Genomic DNA, 19723 nt, shown 5'->3' on the forward strand with positions numbered 1-19723 from the left:
ACCTTAATATTCATATGATACAAGTGCATTTTTCATATGTTATATTATCAGTAAAGCCATATTAGTTACCTATTGTAATTGAAACCGAAGGGGAAAAAAAAAAAACTTTTTTTTGTGAATGTGGTGGATATACTGCCTACTGGACTTCGAGTATATTTCTCTGTGAATGAAGATAGTAGGAGCAGAGCCTATTGCATTTATTTTCTCCCATACTGCAGTAAATATAATCGTGTTCGACCATGTTGACACATTTGATGCATGTGTACAAAAATTTCTAAGTAACTTTAGTAAAATGATAGAGTAGATATTACTTCTAGCTCTTCCTGCGCTAACTGCATGCATCTTCTTGGTGCTAAGCCACTGAAACTTAAAAGTGCAGTAGTAAAGTAAAAATAAGCACTCTCCCAAGTAATGCATGCTACCAACAAATAATTGGATTTTGCAAACATTGGGTGATGCCCCATAAGTCATTTTATGCCTCATGAAGATGCAGAAAAGCTTCTCTGCAGCACTTCTTTGAATTTTAAGGTAATTATTATAATACTTCGCTGTTTCAGTAATAAATGGAAATTCTGGTCATTGTGTGTTTTGTCAAGACTACAGAAAAATGAGCCAGAATACAAAGTATTTTATTGAAATGAAGCACTGGGGTGACAATGTGGAACATTGTCCTCGCTTTAAATGTTTTAAATAATATTTTTTAATCTGTTCTCTGTGTTTTTTGTTAAAAGAGTGGATGCGTGAATCTTTTTCCATGCAGTTTTTGCTGTAAGAGCTGTGAAGGTGCTGGTTTGCAACCTGATATTTCAGCCAGAAGATTGAAATTTATGTAAAGAGTAAATACAAACTTTTTAGAACTATACAGGGAATTTGAGATGGAGAGTATAGAATTTACTTTTCTGATAATGATATAGTGTATTGTGGTATGGATTACTTTAATGTAGGTTAGAGAAATTGGAAAAAAATTAAGAAGTCTTAGGAGGATTGGGAGGGTTAGCTGTTTATTTAGCAGGAAGTTTAATGGGCTACTCAGTATAAGGGGGTGGAAAAATGTCATTTGATACTGAACTAAGGTAAACCAGTTTCCTTCTTGTTAATAGACTCCTGTATTTTTTCTGGACTTGCTGTGGTCTTGCCAGCTTGGAATTTGAGAAGCATTGCAGTACAGTTATCATTGATAAACAACTGAATTATTTAATTGCTTAATTTGTTGGGTTTTTTCTCTGAGCAGTGTTTTTTCTTAATAGTTGCTTAAAAGAAAGTGTAAGATCAATAGTGTTTTATCACTGCTCAGATTTGTCTAGCATTCTAAACCATTGAAGAAATAACAGGGGTGATTTCTTTTAGTGCGGCATGGATTCATGCATTTTTAAAATTGCACTACCACTGCCACGGAGTTGACTTTTTCAGAGTTTAAGAATGTAAGATTTCGAAGCAGTGTCAACCCAGCTCACGTTTTCTGTCTGCAGGCATGTATTTTAAACCCTTGGGAGTGGGATCTCCCATCACCGTTAATCCAGGCCGAGGGCAGGTAGCTGCTAAAGGCGCTTCCAGGGGAGTGTGTGCACCCTGTGCTCACGGGCCTGCTCTCTGCTTCGGATGAAGCTCGTGTGCTCTGCCTGCATCCGCAGCTCTTCCTTCAGGTCTGCTGTAGTGAACAGCCATTTGCTCCAAGACTTAAGGGACTCCTACAGTATTCTTTGTTCCTAAATCTTTATGAATTGCTTGCTTTAAACCCGAGTAAATGTAGACAGGCTTTAGCATCGTTTTAACAGTATATGTACATACTGAACACTGTGCTAGCCAACGCGTGGGAGCAGGATGGAACTCTCTAGTACTTGAATTTGTGTTTAAAGACTGCTTCATGACTTCATTTTAACTTTCGCAATTCTTATCCTGTATTTTAACCGTATTAATGTTATATTTAATGTAGCTTTTCTCTATAACAGAGTAAAAGCCTGATGCTTTTTCTGGTAGAAAATAAGTTACTGCTTTTTGTGTCAGATGAGGTATTTACTTGTGTTTCTCTCTGGGCAGGGTGATTTTTCTCAGTTGTGTAAGCCAAGATTTGCTGCTTCAGTTGGCTTGTGAACATGGTTGTTCTTCAGATGTATAGCTTGAGTTGTTCGAAGTTGAGTTGTTCAAGATATTCTGATGCTCTGCTTGTCCAGCATTACAGTTTCTGAGGCCTCTTAGGTGTGTCTAAACTTCAGTCTAAAGTATGTCCACAGCTCGTTTAGGCGTATCCGAGCTACCTTTAAACTAGTGATCTTGGGTACTGATAGCAGCAGCCGCAGGGCGCCTTATGGAGCAGTTGTCTTCAATATTTCTGTACACCTTTGAGATAGCACTCTTGGTATGTGCAGAGTAAACTTGTGCAGGATTAGTGCAGGCATATATCTAATTAAACAGTAATCATACTGTGACTGTTAGCTCTCTACTTTTAATTTACTTGTGTAAGGTTCTCAAAATCCTGTCTTGCCTGCTGTTTTCACAGATCTTCATACTGGTCACCTCTTTGCAGGTAGTTGGGTTTGGGGTTTTTTGTTGGGTTTTTTTGTTTGTTTTGTTTTAATCATACAGGTCTGAAGGGTACCAGACTTCCTAGCTCCTGAGGAGTTGGGCTGCTCTGGCTCCATTAATAAAGTGCGTGAAGAGAAGGGAAACTGAACTTGCGTAGTCAGATAAACAGAGCGTGTATTCTGAGAAGGAATACCATAGCCTGAGTTTCCAGTTTTAGCAGTCTTGGCTGGTACTTGTCATACAGTTGTGGTACTGTTTTCGGTAGTGGAATATTGTGTTATGTACACTAAAAACTGTGGGTAGGATTGTGATCTGTGTTTTATCAAAGCATCTCTGAATATTCTAACAAAAATTTCTGTTCTTGCTTGTATTTTTTATTAAGTATGTATTGTGATTATGTCAGAGAAGATGGGATTTATGGGACTATAATAATGAGCAGATGTTTACTGGAATATTCTTAGGACTTTGTCTTCGCTATTTTCTTAGCTAGCGAGTTGTTTTTTCCCATGTGTAGTGCATGTAGATGGAGTCTCCAGAGTAATGTGTATTTTGGGTTAGTTTGGTTTTTTCCTTTCTTTCTTCAGAGGTGTTCTTAAATTGTTGGCAGAAAGTTGAGCTGGTTAATATGTTGCATTTCAGATCCTGTTCAGCTGTTATTGCAGGTGTTCTGGTTCAGGCCAATTACCAGTTGACTGGTAATTGTATCAGTTCAGACCAGAGAAGACATGGGAGTTGAAAAAGTCTTGCAATAGAGTGGTTCAGGACTAATCCATAATATAGTGGGTTCAGTGGTCCTGGAATAGTATTATGCCTGTCTTGTCATCCCTGCTGAAAATCATGTGCTTTGTGTTTTCCCATCAATTCTTTGCAGGTTTTTCTCCATCTTTTCAGTCTCAAGAGACATTGTAGCATTGCACTGCATTGCATTTGAATTGCAAGTGGTGTTAACGCACTAGAAAATTGTGATCACTGCTCCCCAATTAACTTGCCACCAGTCCCCTTTTAGTGCATAGAAGTACAGAAACACAACCACGTAGGCTCACTTACAAAGTGAGTGTGCCAGTGGGATTGTGGGGAAAGAATTTGGGCTGACGGGATTCAGGGAGCAGCATGTACAAGTGCCTCACGGTACTGGAGGCAGTTCTCTGCGGCAGGTTGCTGTGAGTCAGCACATGAGGTCATAGTGTGTGTTGAATGAGGCAAAGAAAAAAAGAAAAGAAAAGCAGGTAGAGAAGGGGAGGAGAAAGTGAATAAATGGATAGAGATGTTTGAATAAGATTTGCTATCTTAGGAGGTAAATGAACGTTGGAGTTTACTTTTTTTTTATGAACCATATGGTCACATGTGTTTGTAATATTAATTTATTTGAAGAAGATACCATTCCATTGCTTAACACATAAATGCGTTTTTCCAGACTTAACTGGTAGAAATTCTTCTTGGATACCATATGGCCAGGACAGATAATTTGTATAAATGTGTTGATTGGGTGCTTGTGATATAATCTTATTCATAACTCTTCATAATTTCCTTCAAAGGAGAACAGAATTATTTGAAGAAACTTGAGTTGTTATAGGGTTATTTCCTTCTAGTCATAATCTCAGAATATTTCTTAAGTATGTTGGATGAAAAACAAGTAGACTATTGCTAGTGAATCCTGAAACTTGGAGACACTGAACTTCTAGCCACAATATCCTGATAGTAAACAATAACAGTGATGGTAAAGGTAACAGTGTAGGTACACTCAAAAGCTGAATGAACACTGTTTTTGATGTGGACTTCTTCGTGTTTACTTATGTTTTAAATAAGTAAAAATGCTGTTCTTAAAACCATGAATTTTAATACTTCGATAAATCAAGTATTTTTTTTATTCTTAACATATTTTATAATGTCAATATAAAAACCAAGATAGAAGGAAACTGATCCTGAGATGTGTCTATAAATGGGCAATTTTCAAGGTTATGAGTGTGTGAAGGACAATTAGTTAGCTAGAGATGTCACATGGGAAAACATTGACATAAAATACAGACTTATAATTGGAAAGGGGGGTTGTGTGTGTGTGTTTTTGTTTTGGGGGTTGTTTTTTAGTTGTTTTTTGTTACATCAAAAGTGTCTGCTTTCAGTGTCTTAAGGCTTTCTTTCCTCTTCCAGAAAATGCTGGGACAGAAGAGATGAGTACTCCCTTTACTAAGGCCTAAAACTGCCTGTTGAAAAACAATCCTGACCAGGCAATATACGAATGGCCCAAGGAAGCCAGCAAATTGATATTCAGGTTTTACATGACCTGCGACAGAAGTTTCCTGAGGTACCTGAAGGTGTTGTATCCAGATGCATGTTACAGGTCAGTGTTCTGTTAATGACTGTACCATAAGCGGTGTTACTTATTTTAAGCGTTATCTATGGGTGTCTCCTTTGAAAGTAGACTTTCTTCTTTCCATTTTCCGTTTTGAGTGAGACAAATATACACAGCTGATTTCTTTGTGTGGCACAGCAAGCTCAGTGTTAAATTGGCCTCTCTTTTTCCATGTCTGATCAGGGGTGGCCCAAGGTAAACCAGCCTGTAAATCAGTGTGTGCATGGAGACTATCGTCTCGCCAATCAGTATGCTTGTGCCTTTTGGCCATCTCAAGAGCCAAAACTAACTGTGGCAAAAGGAGGGATGCAAAGCCAACTTGAGTCCAGCAGGGACAATTTAAGGCAGTGCTAAAAAAACACAGCACTTTTTTGCTTTAAGGGTCAGGGCAGGTCCAGAAGCAACTTTGCTACCTGATCTCCATCAGGCTTCAAGGTAATTAGTGGGCCCTTGCCCACATGCAAGTTGGCCCCACTGCTTTCCGCTCCCAGCTCCCTTGGCCTGCAGCGCCAGTGCTCGTGGCCTTACGTATCTCCTGCAGCAGGGAGGCTATGAGTGTAATGCGGGCACACCTAAGTTCTCTGAATCGGGCAGGGCTAGGTTGTTGTACCCTAGCACCCGGGCAGGGCTAGGTGGTTGTACCCTAGCACCCACCCTGTTAGACCTGAGTGGGTGTGATGCACTGGTGTGCTTCTGCCCACTGCTTCCCAGGGCTTTGGCTGCCAGATGGGCTTCGTTTGTTTTGTTGTAGCTTTGGAGTCCATGCTGCTAATCTATGGGTTTCTGTTGGGCTTGGAAGTAACAAAGCATTTTTGTTTGGTACTGCAGTTAGTGCTAAGGCTATGGACCGCCATATCATCAACTTCTACCTACAGCTGTCTGTTTTCTATACTGCCACTATTAGAATACTTAGATGCCCATATTCTTTATCAACTTCTGCTGTATAACATCACGTTACTTACTTTAGCAGATAAATTAATGTGTCCATCCAAAGCCCACCATAGGGACACCTGAATGCCTAGAGTTAACAAATGCTGATAGACTTAACTGTGTTGCTTAAACATGTTTGCTTTGCATTTTCCAGTGATCCCAAAGCATCCATACTGATTGGATTTTTTTTCATTATCTAAGGTATTCAACCTTTTGAGTACTCTGGACAATAAGAGGATTGTCTGAATATTCATACTGATCATCAGTATACAAAACTTGATTGGAAAAAAGATGGGTCAGGAGTTCCCAGAAGCTAGCTGTCTCTGGACTATGGCTAGGACATCGGTGGTTATGATGCAACGTTCTTTATATCATAATTGTTTGTCTTGCTTTTTTATATGTATTTTTATTTATAAAATACATGTATGTGTATACTTACATATGTATATGTAGTCACACACACATGCATCCAAACACAGTGTTTGTATTGTTGGGAGTAGAAGTGTAACTGTGCCAATTTAATGGTCATATTTTCAAGGCTTTATCATGACTCTCCATTCATACTAGAGTAAAGCCGTGAAAAGTGCAGTTCTTGAAGAGAATTGGTTTTGATTTGCAAGAAGGCAAAATTCTGCTTGGGGCTCGTGAGGTTTCAAGCTTTCCCCAACCCTTTCTCTCTAATTATTTAGCTGAAGAGGAAACTGAACCAGACTATAAATTGCCTGTATTTGTTCTCAGGATTGTACACTGCCATTTTTATATTAGTACTCTGTAAGACTAATCTCACTCTTATACTACAAGTACAGTTTTGCTCTTCAAATATGAGAACTGCTTGTTGAGCAAGGTCAATGGACTTGACTGAGTGAATGCATCAGTAATCACCTTTTGATTGTAATTCTTGATAAATTTAAAAGCTAGTGCTTGGCTCTTGAGAGATTCAACAGTCTTCATAACATTGAATAGTGGATTATTTTTTTCATAAAAAGGAGCCTTATAACTGTGAAGAAAAGATACCTTACATCCCATACTTTGACAGAGATATGGGAGAAAGGTTTAGATTTTGAGGGAGTGTTTTAGGTCAGCTTTCATAAGAGGATTTTTCAAAAATTCTGTAGGGTAATTAATGTTCCATATGTGCAATATTATTACACTAATTCATTACACTAGAAAGCTGCCTTTTTGTTAACTGAGAGCTTCTAAGAGTCACCAACAAAATCCTGTCATGTTGGTCGTTCTCTGAAATTTCATGAGCTCTGGTTTCTCTGAATCAGTTAGCTTCTAGATATGCTAGTCCTCTGAGACTGGGGTTTTTTGTTTGTTAAAAAAGAAGCCTAACATGGCCTCTTTAAACCAATGAATTTTGTACTTGGGAGTGGTGGTAAAGATTGGAAAGCAGAATTTGAGAGTAGTTTTGCATGTGTTTGCAATACAGCTGGAACTGTCTGAATCCCGAGTTCTGCCTTCTCGTAGTTGAGCACAGCAGAAGGCATTTCTGATAAATGCAGTAACTATGGTTTAGGCCAGAGATAAGCACTTCAGGACATTATGGGGTATAAGAAATGGTGTGTTCGCCTTGCCCCCACGATACCTGATGGGCAAGCATAGTGTGTCAGGGTGAAGTTGTTTTTGAACCAGGAAGTAGAAGGTATCCCAGGAGAGAACCTGAAAGAGTTCAAGCAGTTATGCAGTTTATCATGATATTGACAAGAGGCTTTTGTAACAAGGAAAGTTCCTTGTTTTTCCTGCACTGTGAATTGTGCAGGAAAACTATACAGATACTTCAGTCCTACTCTTTTGAATTTATCTTTTTTTAGCCAAACACTTTCAGCTTGTTTTTAAAGGAAGGTTTATAACCTTATATGCTTGTAATGAAAAGCTTAAGGATAAGCAGAGTATGCAAATGTCTTGAGGTGAATAGCCCACTGTTGAAATATCTAAACAATATCTAGTATACTAAAAACAGAGGACCACCAAAATATAATAGGATGAAATTTAAACCTGTGTAATCTAGAGAGTAAAAAGTTTTATTGCTTTCTTGGGCTGACAGCACTGAATGTTCCTGAGAAGTTTCACATCCATCCATTCTTCCCAACAAGCCTTCTGCATTCAGCTCTCCTTCTCCTCATTTAAAGGAGTCACTGCAGCGCTCCCAGTCTGTGGACATTGTCCCCTTTTGTTCTTTTTTGCGTCTGGAGCATTCTATAACTACCTGATCCTCAAGTCTACGTCCTCTCCTTGCTTCCTTGTTTCCCTCCAACATTCTTATTCTTTCTTTTTTTTTTCTTTCTCTTTCAGGGTGCCAACATTTTAACTCAATTGGGACATGGGCAGAGCTAAGATGAGGGGTATTGTTTTGCTGGAATATGCTCAGTTCTGCCATCAACCGGTTCTCTGATCTATAAAGAGCTAGAAGCGGTTGAAACTCTGCCTCTGCCAGCCAGAAGATGCCAGGGGTTCCATGTGCCCCCGTTTCCCCTTTGAGTTCTCCAATTTGCTCATTGACGTCACTGAAATTTTGGAATTGATTGGATGCAGTCATAAAAAAGAAAAAAAAATTGTCCAAAGAAATGCATTCAAGCTGAATGTAAGGGCCTTGCAAGCTTGGCCTGCTCCTTTTTGGTTTGGTATTTTTGGCCTTTCTGTTAATAATTTTAATTCACTTAAGTTCATGCAAAATCTGCCTTTAAGATCTTTCTAGCTTGTTTTTCTGTGGCATCCTATCTTTTTTTTTTTTTTTTTTTCCTTTTCTGGCTCCCTTTTCTCCTTTGCAACAAATACAAGGCTATTGTTTTTATCTTTTCTTACCCACTGTTCTGTCTATGTGTGATTCCTTTCTTCATTACTAACTTCATTTGATTACTTTGTCCTCTGGTGCTTATTCCAAACTAGAGCCAATATATATACCATCAGTTTGGCCCATTTTCATATCTCTCAAGACTTTTCTGCAGCAATCCTTATATACAACTGGCTAGTTAGATAGCCTTTAGGGAATCCTGTTATTTTAAAAGGTTTTGTGGCTGGGGTTTTTTGTGGGATTTTTTCTTTTTTTTTTTTTTTTTTTTTTTAAGAATTCAGAACTGCATCTGGCCTATATGAACACATAGCTTTGGTTTTGTGGGTGGAGTTTAGCCTTGTCATCCCTCTCTGACTTCTGTTATGTCTGTCTTTTTTAATTTTTTTTTTTTTTTTTTTTTTTTAAATCTGTAACATAAAGACAGTCTTGCTATGTCTGCACAACACTGGCCTCTCATCCTCGTTGAAGGATGATACTACTGTCTGCTGGTTTAACAAAAATAACTTGATATAAGGCATGTAGCATGGATCAATTTATCTTGCTTGTGTTATTCTTTAACTGATAATGTTACTACTTGGCATATGCAATTTTTTTCCTTGATCATATGCATTCTTTCTAGTAACTTCCTGTGTGCTGGATGAATTTGACACCTATTTAGTTTTAATAACATCTGGGCCTCAACAGATGCTCTTCTGGCTGCAAATATTAGCCTTTATTTCTTGGGAGGGGATAGTTCTGTAAGAAAAGTGATATGGACAGAGCACAATATTAAGAAATTATGCCACTAATGCATGTTCACTCTTTTCTAAAAACATTTATGTCAGAAACTAAATTGGGAAGACCTGAGTACAATATTACTAAACATGTGGGAAAAGAGAAGAGGGATTAGCAGTTTGCTTCTGAAATGTTCTTAAAAAGTGAATTAGCTAGGTTGTGGTTTTTGTTCTAAGTCACCCTATTACAGGTTTTATACAGTGATTTTGTACAAATGTAAGTATTTAAAAGCTTTGCAAGCAGTGGTTTAAAATGAAAATAGAAATGTCCCCTGGGTTTTCCATTAATAGTTTCAGCTTTCAAAAGAGTAATCCTGCTGTATTTGTATAAACTGAATTTTTATATTTCTTTTGAAGTCATATACAATTCCTTGGGTCAGCATGTTTCTTCTCTGCATAAGATTCACTTTCCGTTTTCAGTAGGAGGTAATGCATAACTGGAATTGAAGTGTTTGGGAAAACATTTTTAAAAAACATTTTGATTTTTGCTTTTAAGTTATTAACCAGTAACATGCAGGTGCTGTGAATCCATTCCTTCTGTCATTTTCCCCCTCAAGCCAGAGACTTGGTCATTGAAGATTGTTCTGAAGTTGAGAAGGAATAGCAAAAATATTCATCCAAGGTGTATCATACTGTATGGTGTTTGCTTGTCAAGGTCCAAGATCTCCCTGTCGTTGCTTCAGTAGCAATGCAGACCTCCGCCCTTGGTGCCAGCGACTGAGTCGCTCCTGTCAAAATAGTAAGCTTCACATGCAAGCCCCTCGTGCATGTGTAGCAGCTATGCTAGCCAACCACTTAAAGCTACGTTGTTTATTTTTCAATGATGAATGGATGCATATGTATGTAACTGTGATGGTATTTTATCAGTAATGTCAAACTTTCATCTGTCTTTTATAGAATAACAATAATTTGGATGCCTGTTGTGCAGTTCTCTCTCAGGAGAGCACAAAGTATCTCTACGGTGAAGGAGACCTAGGTTTTTCGGATGATTCTGGGATTCCTGGACTACGAAATCACATGACATCTCTTAATTTGGATTTGCAGTCACAGAACGTGCATCACTATGGAAGAGAAGGAAGTAGAATGAATGGAAGTAGGACTCTAGCTCACAGCGTTAGTGATGGACACCTTCAAACCAGTCAGTCCAACAATGAACTGTTTCAGCAGGAACCACAGACAGCACCTGCGCAGGTTCCACAAGGATTTAACGTCTTTGGGATGGCTAATACAGTTAGTACTTCTAATCCAGGGCAGCATCTTGGATTTCACCTAGGCAGCAAAGGAGTATCTAACTTGTCTCAACAAACACCCAGATTCAACCCCATTATGGTAACTTTAGCCCCAAATATTCAGCCTGGTCGCAATACCCCTACGTCTTTGCACATACATGGTGTACCTCCTCCTGTACTTAACAGCCCACAGGGAAATTCTATCTATATTAGGCCTTACATCACAGCTCCTAGTGGTACCGCTCGGCAGACACAGCAACAGCCAGGCTGGGCATCTCAGTTTAATCCCATGCACCCTCAGCAAGTCTACCAGCCTTCGCAGCCAAGCCCCCGGACTACTCTTCCTACATCCAGTACTACGCCACATACCTCATCGCAACACTCAACGCAGCCCAATCAGCAAGGCCACCAGACTTCTCATGTCTATATGCCTATCAGTTCTCCTACTACTCCACAAGCACCTATGATTCATTCATCTGGTAGCTCACAATCCTCTGCTCATAGCCAATACAACATTCAGAATATATCCACAGGACCTCGCAAAAACCAAATTGAAATCAAACTTGAACCACCACAAAGAAACAGTTCTTCTAAGTTGCGTTCAACTGGCCCTCGCACCTCCACTGCTCCCTCTTCCCTCAACAGCCAGACATTAAATAGAAGTCAACCCACTGTTTACATATCGGCCAGTCCTCCAAATACTGATGAAGTGATCACACGCGGTCAGCCCAAGGTCTACATTTCAGCAAATGCCACAACAGGAGATGATCAAGTTGTGCGGAACCAGCCCACGCTTTTCATATCGACAAATCCTGGTGTATCTACCACTTCTAGGAATATGTCTGGTCAAGTAAGCATGGGTCCTGCATTTATTCATCACCATCCACCCAAGAGTCGAGCAGTGGGCAACAGCACCACTGCAACCTCTCCTCGAGTGGTGGTTACGCAGCCTAACACAAAATATACTTTTAAAATTACAGTTTCTCCAAATAAGCCCCCTGCAGTTTCCCCAGGGGTAGTGTCCCCAACCTTTGAACCTACAAACCTTCTAAGCCTTCCTGATCACTATGCTGAACCAGAGGGTATCCAGCATCTTACTGACCCTGTTTTAGCACATGTGGATAGGATCAGTGATGCACGGAAATTGAGTATGGGATCTGATGATGCTGCCTACACGCAAGGTAATATTCTTAATATAAATAGTAGAGATTTCTACCAGGTTGTCACTTCAGTATGTAGACTACAGAACAGGAAACAGTCAATAACCTTTGTGATGTTAATACAGTATTTTCAACTTTAGCATTCATGAGCATTTCTTAAATAAATAAAAAAGCTTTATAAGCAAATCATAGATTTCTTTTTATGGTGAAGACATGTAAGTGAATACTTGGAGATAATTCTTCTGTTTGTCTTAAGTAGATATGTTATCTGTTTAATGAAGTGGAGTCATAGTGTCTTCGTTTTTATGTTGTTCTGAAAGAGACATCTAAGTCTGTTCAATTTGTCGGGATGATTTAAAGTTACAAGTCTACTGGCAGATTTTTGAATCAGTTGAGATACTGTTTCCATTGGATAATGTTCCCATTTTTTTCTTTGTGCGATTGTTATTTAAGAAGCTAGAAAAGCAGACTTCAAAAGCCATTAGTGGGACGAAGAGTTGGCCTCCATGTTTCCTGATGCGTGCCTGACAATAAAATATTTAAAGTCTTGATACTTACTTCTGTTATGTTATGTTATAAAATGTGAGAAGGAACACCACACCAAAGAAAGCTGTTTTACAGAATCAGTGGTAACGGGAGGGTAAAACTTAAAATATGTGATATGGCAACCCAACTTGTTAATCTTTTTCTCCCATTTTCATGTTTTTGCGTGCTTTTATTATCAGTTCGATGGTTTATTAACCCTCCTGTGGACTTTATATAAAAAGATGTTGAATGAGTCCTAGGATATTTAAGCAGTATTCAGGATAGGCTGTCAAAATAATTTCTCTTTGACCTCATTGGTCCTCTTTAGGCTTAGCAAACAATTTAGCATTAAAAAACTGGCTTGTTCCGTGACCACTCTAAACGTTCTTCAGATTAATTTAGCCATTTTGTTTTGTGTAGGTAAGTAGAGTGATCAGGACAATGGAAGTCTGGTCTGCATCTGGAGTACTATAGTAAGGAAGTAAACCAAAAATTGATTATAGCTTGTTCACTACTTCTGGATGTAATTATATCTTTGGTGAGAGAAAAATCCATCCTAACTCAAGTGTCTAAAGGTTAAGTGTCAAAACCAAAAAACTACTCATCCTAGACTGTCTTTTACATCAATGAAGAGTTAAAGAACTTCAGAAAATTTCATCTGTAGATAAGCAAAACAAGTTGTCCTCTAGAAGTGGTATTCCCTTTCCTTACTCTGAAGGGAGACTTGGCTGGTTGTTTTAGTCCTAGAACACTTCAGATACCCAGAAATTAAGTAATCAAAATCTTGTCCTTAGGCTCTAAATACTCTTCTAGATCATGAACTTGCTTCCCAAGCATTCCGCATTTTAGGTGCTTGTTGAGGAAGAGTCCTTTTCTCCTGTTCTGCCTTTCTGATGGAACTGACTTCTACCAGGTCTAGCTCTTCATTTCTTGTACCCCTGATAGTGATGGCTCCCTGTACGCTGACTTCCCGCACAGCCTCTACAGGCTGTGGGTATCAGCATCCAGTTTATCAAGCTGAGGCAGGCTTGAGGCACCCATTTCTGCTATGCAGCCTAGAGTTCAAAAGCGTTGACTGGCTTATACCTGCTGTGGAGCCCAATTGTTCCTGAAGCCAAGACTTAAATGCAGTGTTTAAATGAAGTGTAGATGTGGGCTGGTGCAGCTGTAGGGACCTTAGGCAAACACTGTCCTTCTGTGTCCTTTGCTAGTTCATATAAAGTACACTCATGCTTCTGAAGTTCTTTGCATTCAGAAGTGTTTCGGATTTCTGGCATGTGTTGCTCCATTTCTGCTGCAACAAGTGCACTATTTTTAAAATTGTTGGTATTTAATCTTTGGAAAGTTGAGAAGTGTGTGATAGACTGACTTGTATGATCTTGATATCTGGAAGTCCTAATTATTGCTTTTAAACTTGAATCTTTTTCTTAGAGGTGCGTTTTCTTTCTGTTACATACTAAAAGGGATTTGAGTTACTTGATGCTTTCTGTTGTAAGGCCATGTTCTAAGCTGCTTATAATTTAGCCAGACTGTGCAAAAAACCTTCCATGCTAGGTGCTTGTCTCATTTTCATTTTAGCCAGAACAGATGAGTAGTTTCTCTGGCCATGATTAGAGAAAAATGTGTTTTCATCAGCTTTTCCGTTTCTGCCCAGAAGGCTCCTTATTTTGGCGTGGAGAGCTGAAAGTGGCTTGGGGTAGAAGGAATGTGGAAGATGGAGTTGCTTTGGAGACAAAGGAGATTTGCTTTACTTTGTTCCAGTGAAATAGATTCACATGTGTGGTCCAACCCAGGAGAATAGAAGGTGTGTTGGACCTATCTGCAAGTGCCACTGCCTGCCATCTGAGAAGCTTTATTTCAGTTATGGTGTGTGTAGGCACTCCAGTCTCTTTCCATGATTAGATTTCTGCTTTTCCTCCCAAGTAAGTCACTGTGGGTAGTAGAAGGCTGCCACAGATTTCTGTCTGGTTTGCTGCCAGAACTGGAGGTTATATGATGTGAAAAGGAGTAGGGTACTGCTCAGATAAAATCAGTGTAGTTGCTCTGGAATGCTAGGTTATATCTCCACCACTGACTTTGTGATGCTAAGAAACTCACGGTTACCAGACTTTTCAGAAGTGGTTGCTAATTGATGTTTCTCATTTTCTGGGATTCCAGTTTGAGATACGGCGGACTTGCTTCTGGAAATGTTGAGAGCACTCATCCACTACTGAAGTCAGTAAGAATTAATAATGCTGCGAGAAAAGTAATGCTAGGTGCATGCCCAAAAGGACAGCCAAAAGAGGATACATTTTTATGCTAATCTATTTAGTATCAGTTCTACGTGTGTGCAGGAGTATCAGTTCCCATTACTTAGCAGAGATTTCAACTTACAATATAATTAGTTTTATTAATATGAAGTAATTACCTGAGATTTCAATATAAAATCTACTTTATACTGAAGTGTCTCATGGATGAAAAACAGTGAAATCCTGTTAGAAACTGAAAATTCTGTACTCAGAAATGTTTGTGATGTACACTCACTATGCATGCAGTCGTATGTTGAATAGGGAGGCTAAACAATTATTTAATAGTTGCTTATTCTGTGTATAGCTTTCCATCTGTATAATGGGCAGGCATCCTATCAAGAAAATACAGAATTGTGTAATAAAATCTTTAGGTTGATGTTTTCATACTAGGGAGCTTAAGTCCTTTAGTTCAATACTACTTTGCTTTTGACTGTCTGACTTTTTCATATTATTTTCTTTAACTTGGGGAGGGGATGGTATGCATAGTTAGTTAATCATTGGTACCAGCTATAGGTATGTATGTGGATGTACATTTACTTAGCAATTCTTGCCACTGTGTTTTTAATGCAAATATGTTAATTGATAAACTAGTGTAGTAACTTGACACTTTGTACAGTTTTTGCTTTGCTTTCTTAGAGCTTTTTAAAATTTTCAAAAAGAAAAAAAGCTGCAGGAAACAAATTTCTTAAAATCCTAACCAGTCCTTGTAGATGTTAAAAAAAAAAAAAAAAAAAAAAAAAAAAACCAAACCACAAAAAACACACCACCACAAACCTTGAATGAGATGCAGCTGTGCCCCATGCTCCAAGGGGCCTTAAGCCTATTACATCATGTGATTTAAGAAAAAAATACAGCATTATATTTGGCTCCGTATATCAGGCCCCACTCTTGAGTGACATTCTTTTTAAAAAATAAAATTAAAAGAGTATTGGAAAGGGAGGGGAAAAAAAAAGGCAATGTGAACTGTTGAAATTGCATATTAAATGCATAACAAATAACTGAATTTCATGCAGCTTCAAATATGGATTTTGAAAATGTGCACAAACATAAGCGTGTCCTGAGAATTTCACGAACCTACTGCCACAGAGTAATTGCATTGCCAGAATTCCCCTTTCCTCCATATTTGGCAAACTAAGACATTTCAGAAATTCATAGGTCTGTAGAATAGGGCGCAATCATTGTGTTCCTAGATTAGCTTTTTTCTTAGAAAAATTTGCAATAACAAAAAGCACTCTAAAGCAGTAATTGTTTAAAATTCAGGTGCACAGAGGCTTTGAGAAACCAATTGCACATACATTTTCAAACTTACAAGTATATTTAGTATCTCTTTGAGTAGGTCTCCAGGAAAGGAAATGTGAACTTTTGTCCTCCAGAGTTTCATGCTCCCTGTAATTATAATGATTTACAGGCTTTTTGTGGGAAATGTGCACTTTGAATGTCAAAGGAAACAGTGGCATCTGCCAGAGCATTGAAGTGTACTGTTCTTGCCAATCTGCTGAATGTGAACATGCAGAAGCTGAAAAAAAATTAGTTTGCACTTCGAAAGTTGAACGTGAAATCTATTCTGGTTGTGGTGCAATACTGACAAGTCAAGGAGGCAATCTTTGTACTTCTTTTGCTAGGATGATTACAGTAAACAGCTTCTTTTTAAGGATGTCTGAATAAACAAGTGCCAGCCTGAGGCTTTCTGGCTTGTACTCCAGATTAGTCTATGTAGAGTAAACTTGGGTGTGCCTGTGCTGCCTGCATACGTGGAATCCCCTTCCTGCAAGAAGCACAGGTTAATGAAAAGACCATTAAATGTCTCCTTGTGGACAGTGTAAACTAGATCTAGTAGCTAAATTGCATTAGATTCGGAGATGCGCTGCAGCTTTTTCTTAACATTTTTGGTTGCTCTGATCAACACTAGAGGGAGCTGAATACTTAAATTGCTGTTTTCCATTAATAAATACTGCAGTGGGATATGGGGAGATTTTGTCTTCCCCACCCCATTTTTTCCTACAGCTGCCAAATTGGTATTTAATCAAAATTACCAAATTCTCTGTGAAAACCACCACTGAAACCAATGTCTTGACAGTCCCTTATCCAAGTTATATTTAATAGTAGAATTTTAGCGTAGCAATATCAAGTGATTCTTCCTCTTTAATCATAATGGTAATTTTATAATGATTGTGTTTAAAATCTGTTGGGATTTGAAATTGTAAAATGATAAAGTAGTCACAAAGCTTCTAGGAGAATAAATTGGATCATGTCTGGAAAGTGATGTGAAAATGGAGAGCATGTAACAGTGCTGTGGGCATCCATCAGTGCCTTCTGCTCCCTGTGCGGTTCCATAATGACAGCTTAATTTCTAAACCACAGAAGTGGGAGAACATTGAAATGAGAAGCTGTGGGGTTTTTCCCTTTACAAGAGTAGCTTAAAAAAAGGGGAGGGGGGGGGCAGGACAAAGTTTTCCAGAGATGCAGCCTTGCTCATAGTCTTAGTCTTGAGGCCAGGCCATGCCATGCGTCCTGGAGATGCTCTGGTAGCGCTCTTCCTCGCTTACCCCATCCAACGTACTGTCTGCTCCCCAGCAGCCTGCATCCGTGGTTTGACAGGTCTGAAGAGTTCCGAGTTGGGTCGGTAGAGCATAGCTGTGTTGCTGCAGGTCAAGTACCGATAACCTGGGCTTCAAGGAGTTGCCTCAGCAGTAATACCAAGGCAATGAAACTAGAAGAGACTATCTAGAAGTGGAAACAAAGCATAGAAGGAAAAAGGGCTTGTACTCTCCCTGCAAGAGTATAGAGGCAAGGTAGTCTTTCATTTCCTTTCTTTACAGTTGGAGCTACATTTGTAACTCCTGGAGCTTGTAAATTGGCAAAAATTCCTTCAGCTGTTTCTAAAAGACTTTTCAAGAGGGGAGGCTGTCTTTTGAGACTACTTACCTGATGATTCCAAGTCTTCAACAAAAATCTTTATCTTGGGATTTCAGTTACTATGTTTTTATTACATATGAGCACAGCTGCAATTTCAACTATAGTGTAACTAGTAGCTACCCCAAATAAAGGTGCCTATTTACGCAAACATCTCTAAATTGAACAAAACCACGCAGAAGCTCAAGCAGCTCTATCATTTCAGTATCTTTCAAACACATGTGACTCAAAAGCCTAGGCTAAATCTCAGTAAGGCCTTGCAGTTCTGTAACACTGTACAAAAATAGTTTGGCATGGTTCCTCCTTTTGAAGAACCTCTGGAAGACAAAATATGATGTGTGAATGAAATGAACAGGCAGGAATTGCAAAGAGGGCAGTTCTGCTTGCCAAAGATGTGGAAAGTTGCATCTTTTTTGATGTGCTATTTTTTTCTTCTGTTACTACTCAGGAAACCTAAACAACCAAATTTGAGTGCTTCTGATTTTTTGGTACCTGAAGAAATTGTGGTGAATTAAACATCACGTTCCAGCCAGAGTTTGGCTTAAACCCTATGAGGCAAATTCAATCTTTTTAAAATACCTTGTTGTTGCTACTTTTTTGTAATTCCCACAGTACTATAAAGGTATCCATAGTCTGTGAAACTGATCCCAGTTCATATGAATTAGTAATTTAATGGATGAATGAATAGCTGTGCAGAAGTTGAAATGATTGTTGGGTTTATTTAATGAAATACTTTTTCATTTTTTATAGAAGGTGATTATTGCTTTGAACAGTGTTATCTCCTCATGTGGTGATATTTAATAGCGTATCTACCTTTAATGAAATAAACTCCTTAAATTGTATGAATTTGATGGTGTCTTCTGCTACTTATATTCTTTATAGCTTTAAAAAGCTGTGGTTTGAATGCTAACTTCATCGTTTCTACATTAGGTCTCCTCATGCTATTTTCTTTACAAGTAGTAAGCAGTGTTAGAAATTAGAAGCTGAGCTAATGGTTCTGCACCATAGTTTAAGGATAAAATAGCATACAATCCAGCCTCTGGGATAAATATAACTGATGTTTGCCGGTGGTGTTGCTTATAGCGCTTTCTGGTTTAGTTTCATTTGAAGTCTCCTGCTGTGGCAAGAACACTGGATTATGTTCCAATCCAAATAGCAATAAAAATCAAAATCTTGATGCTTATCTAGCATATATAGTGCTTTGTATTGGAGCTGTCTCTCTGAAATCCTCTTCATACTACCCGTTTTAGAATGATTGGGCTGAATACAATGCAAGGGAACATCTGTTGTTGGTTTCTGGTAGTCATTCTTGTAGATTGGTTGGGTTCTTGAAAAATTTTTACAGATTACAACTAAATTTTGCATGGTCATCTGTTATATTGTATGACTTTCTCATTGTATTTGCTTGTTGTCTGTAATTGATTTGTGCTGTTTTGAAAAATACAACGCTTTCTGTCTTACGGCAGAGATTTTCTTGTGAGGAGAACGGAAGAGCAATCTGTAGCAATGTTTTTGCCTGTATTTTCCCAAAAGAATGCTAACTTTCACCTTTATCTAATGTTGCCATGTGAAGGATAATAAAGTAGATAAAATGGGACTTTATGTATTGCAGCTTTACTGGTACACCAGAAGGCCAGAATGGAGCGACTTCAACGAGAACTTGAGATTCAAAAGAAAAAGTTGGATAAACTAAAATCAGAGGTCAATGAAATGGAGAATAATCTAACACGAAGGCGCCTGAAAAGATCGAATTCTGTTTCCCAAATTCCATCAGTAAGTTGAAACGTCTGTAGGCTATAAACCTAAACCACAAGCGTGGTCTGTCACAATAAATTAAAGGAACAGTTGCTCATATATTGACAATATACTAGTGACAGGCAGTATAGCTAGAATTAAACTGGTAAACAGTGTAGTTTAAATAACACATATTTAGTCTTTCCTCTAACCACAAACTTTCAGTTCACTAATTGCTTTGTGAAGTGTGGCTTTTAAAGGCAGTCACAAAAGGTTTGACCTGGTACTCCTTCCAGGTGTTCTTAAAGTCATGATCACCTAACGTTTCAGACTACAACTCAATACTCATACTGCTTTCCACACTAAGTATTTTTTGGTCTTTGTGTATATACCAATCTCAAAGAAACTGATTAATGCACCAGTTTCCAGTGCCAGAAGATCAGCCATTGATCTGGTGGACCATTGGCTGTGTCCTGACCACAATCTGGAGTTGTTCAGTCAGCT

At 38.6% G+C, this 19723-nt stretch overlaps 1 protein-coding gene across 17 annotated transcripts in view; it reads left to right on the forward strand.

The window, feature by feature from the left end:
• TAB2 (TGF-beta activated kinase 1 (MAP3K7) binding protein 2) overlaps positions 1-19723 on the forward strand; it is a 78023-nt gene that overhangs the window by 43367 nt on the left and 14933 nt on the right. For 14 of the 17 annotated variants that reach the window (XR_015708231.1, XR_015708230.1, XR_015708237.1 and 11 more), the window contains exons 1-4: positions 4718-4861; positions 8099-8387; positions 10268-11780; positions 19098-19258. Coding sequence is in view for 3 of the 17 variants with exons in the window: in XM_087774833.1 (XP_087630959.1) it covers positions 8262-8387; positions 10268-11780; positions 19098-19258 (1800 nt within the window). In the remaining 14 variants the exon portion in view is untranslated. Of the gene's footprint in view, positions 1-4671; positions 4862-8098; positions 8388-10267; positions 11781-19097; positions 19259-19723 lie in introns of those variants that run through there. The other 3 variants (XM_087774834.1, XM_087774835.1, XM_087774833.1) reach the window with 2 other exon arrangements.

The sequence above is a fragment of the Nipponia nippon genome, unplaced genomic scaffold, assembly GCF_047370975.1.
Source record: "Nipponia nippon isolate SJK-2023a ecotype South Korea unplaced genomic scaffold, ASM4737097v1 scaffold_4, whole genome shotgun sequence".
NCBI lineage: Eukaryota > Metazoa > Chordata > Aves > Pelecaniformes > Threskiornithidae > Nipponia > Nipponia nippon.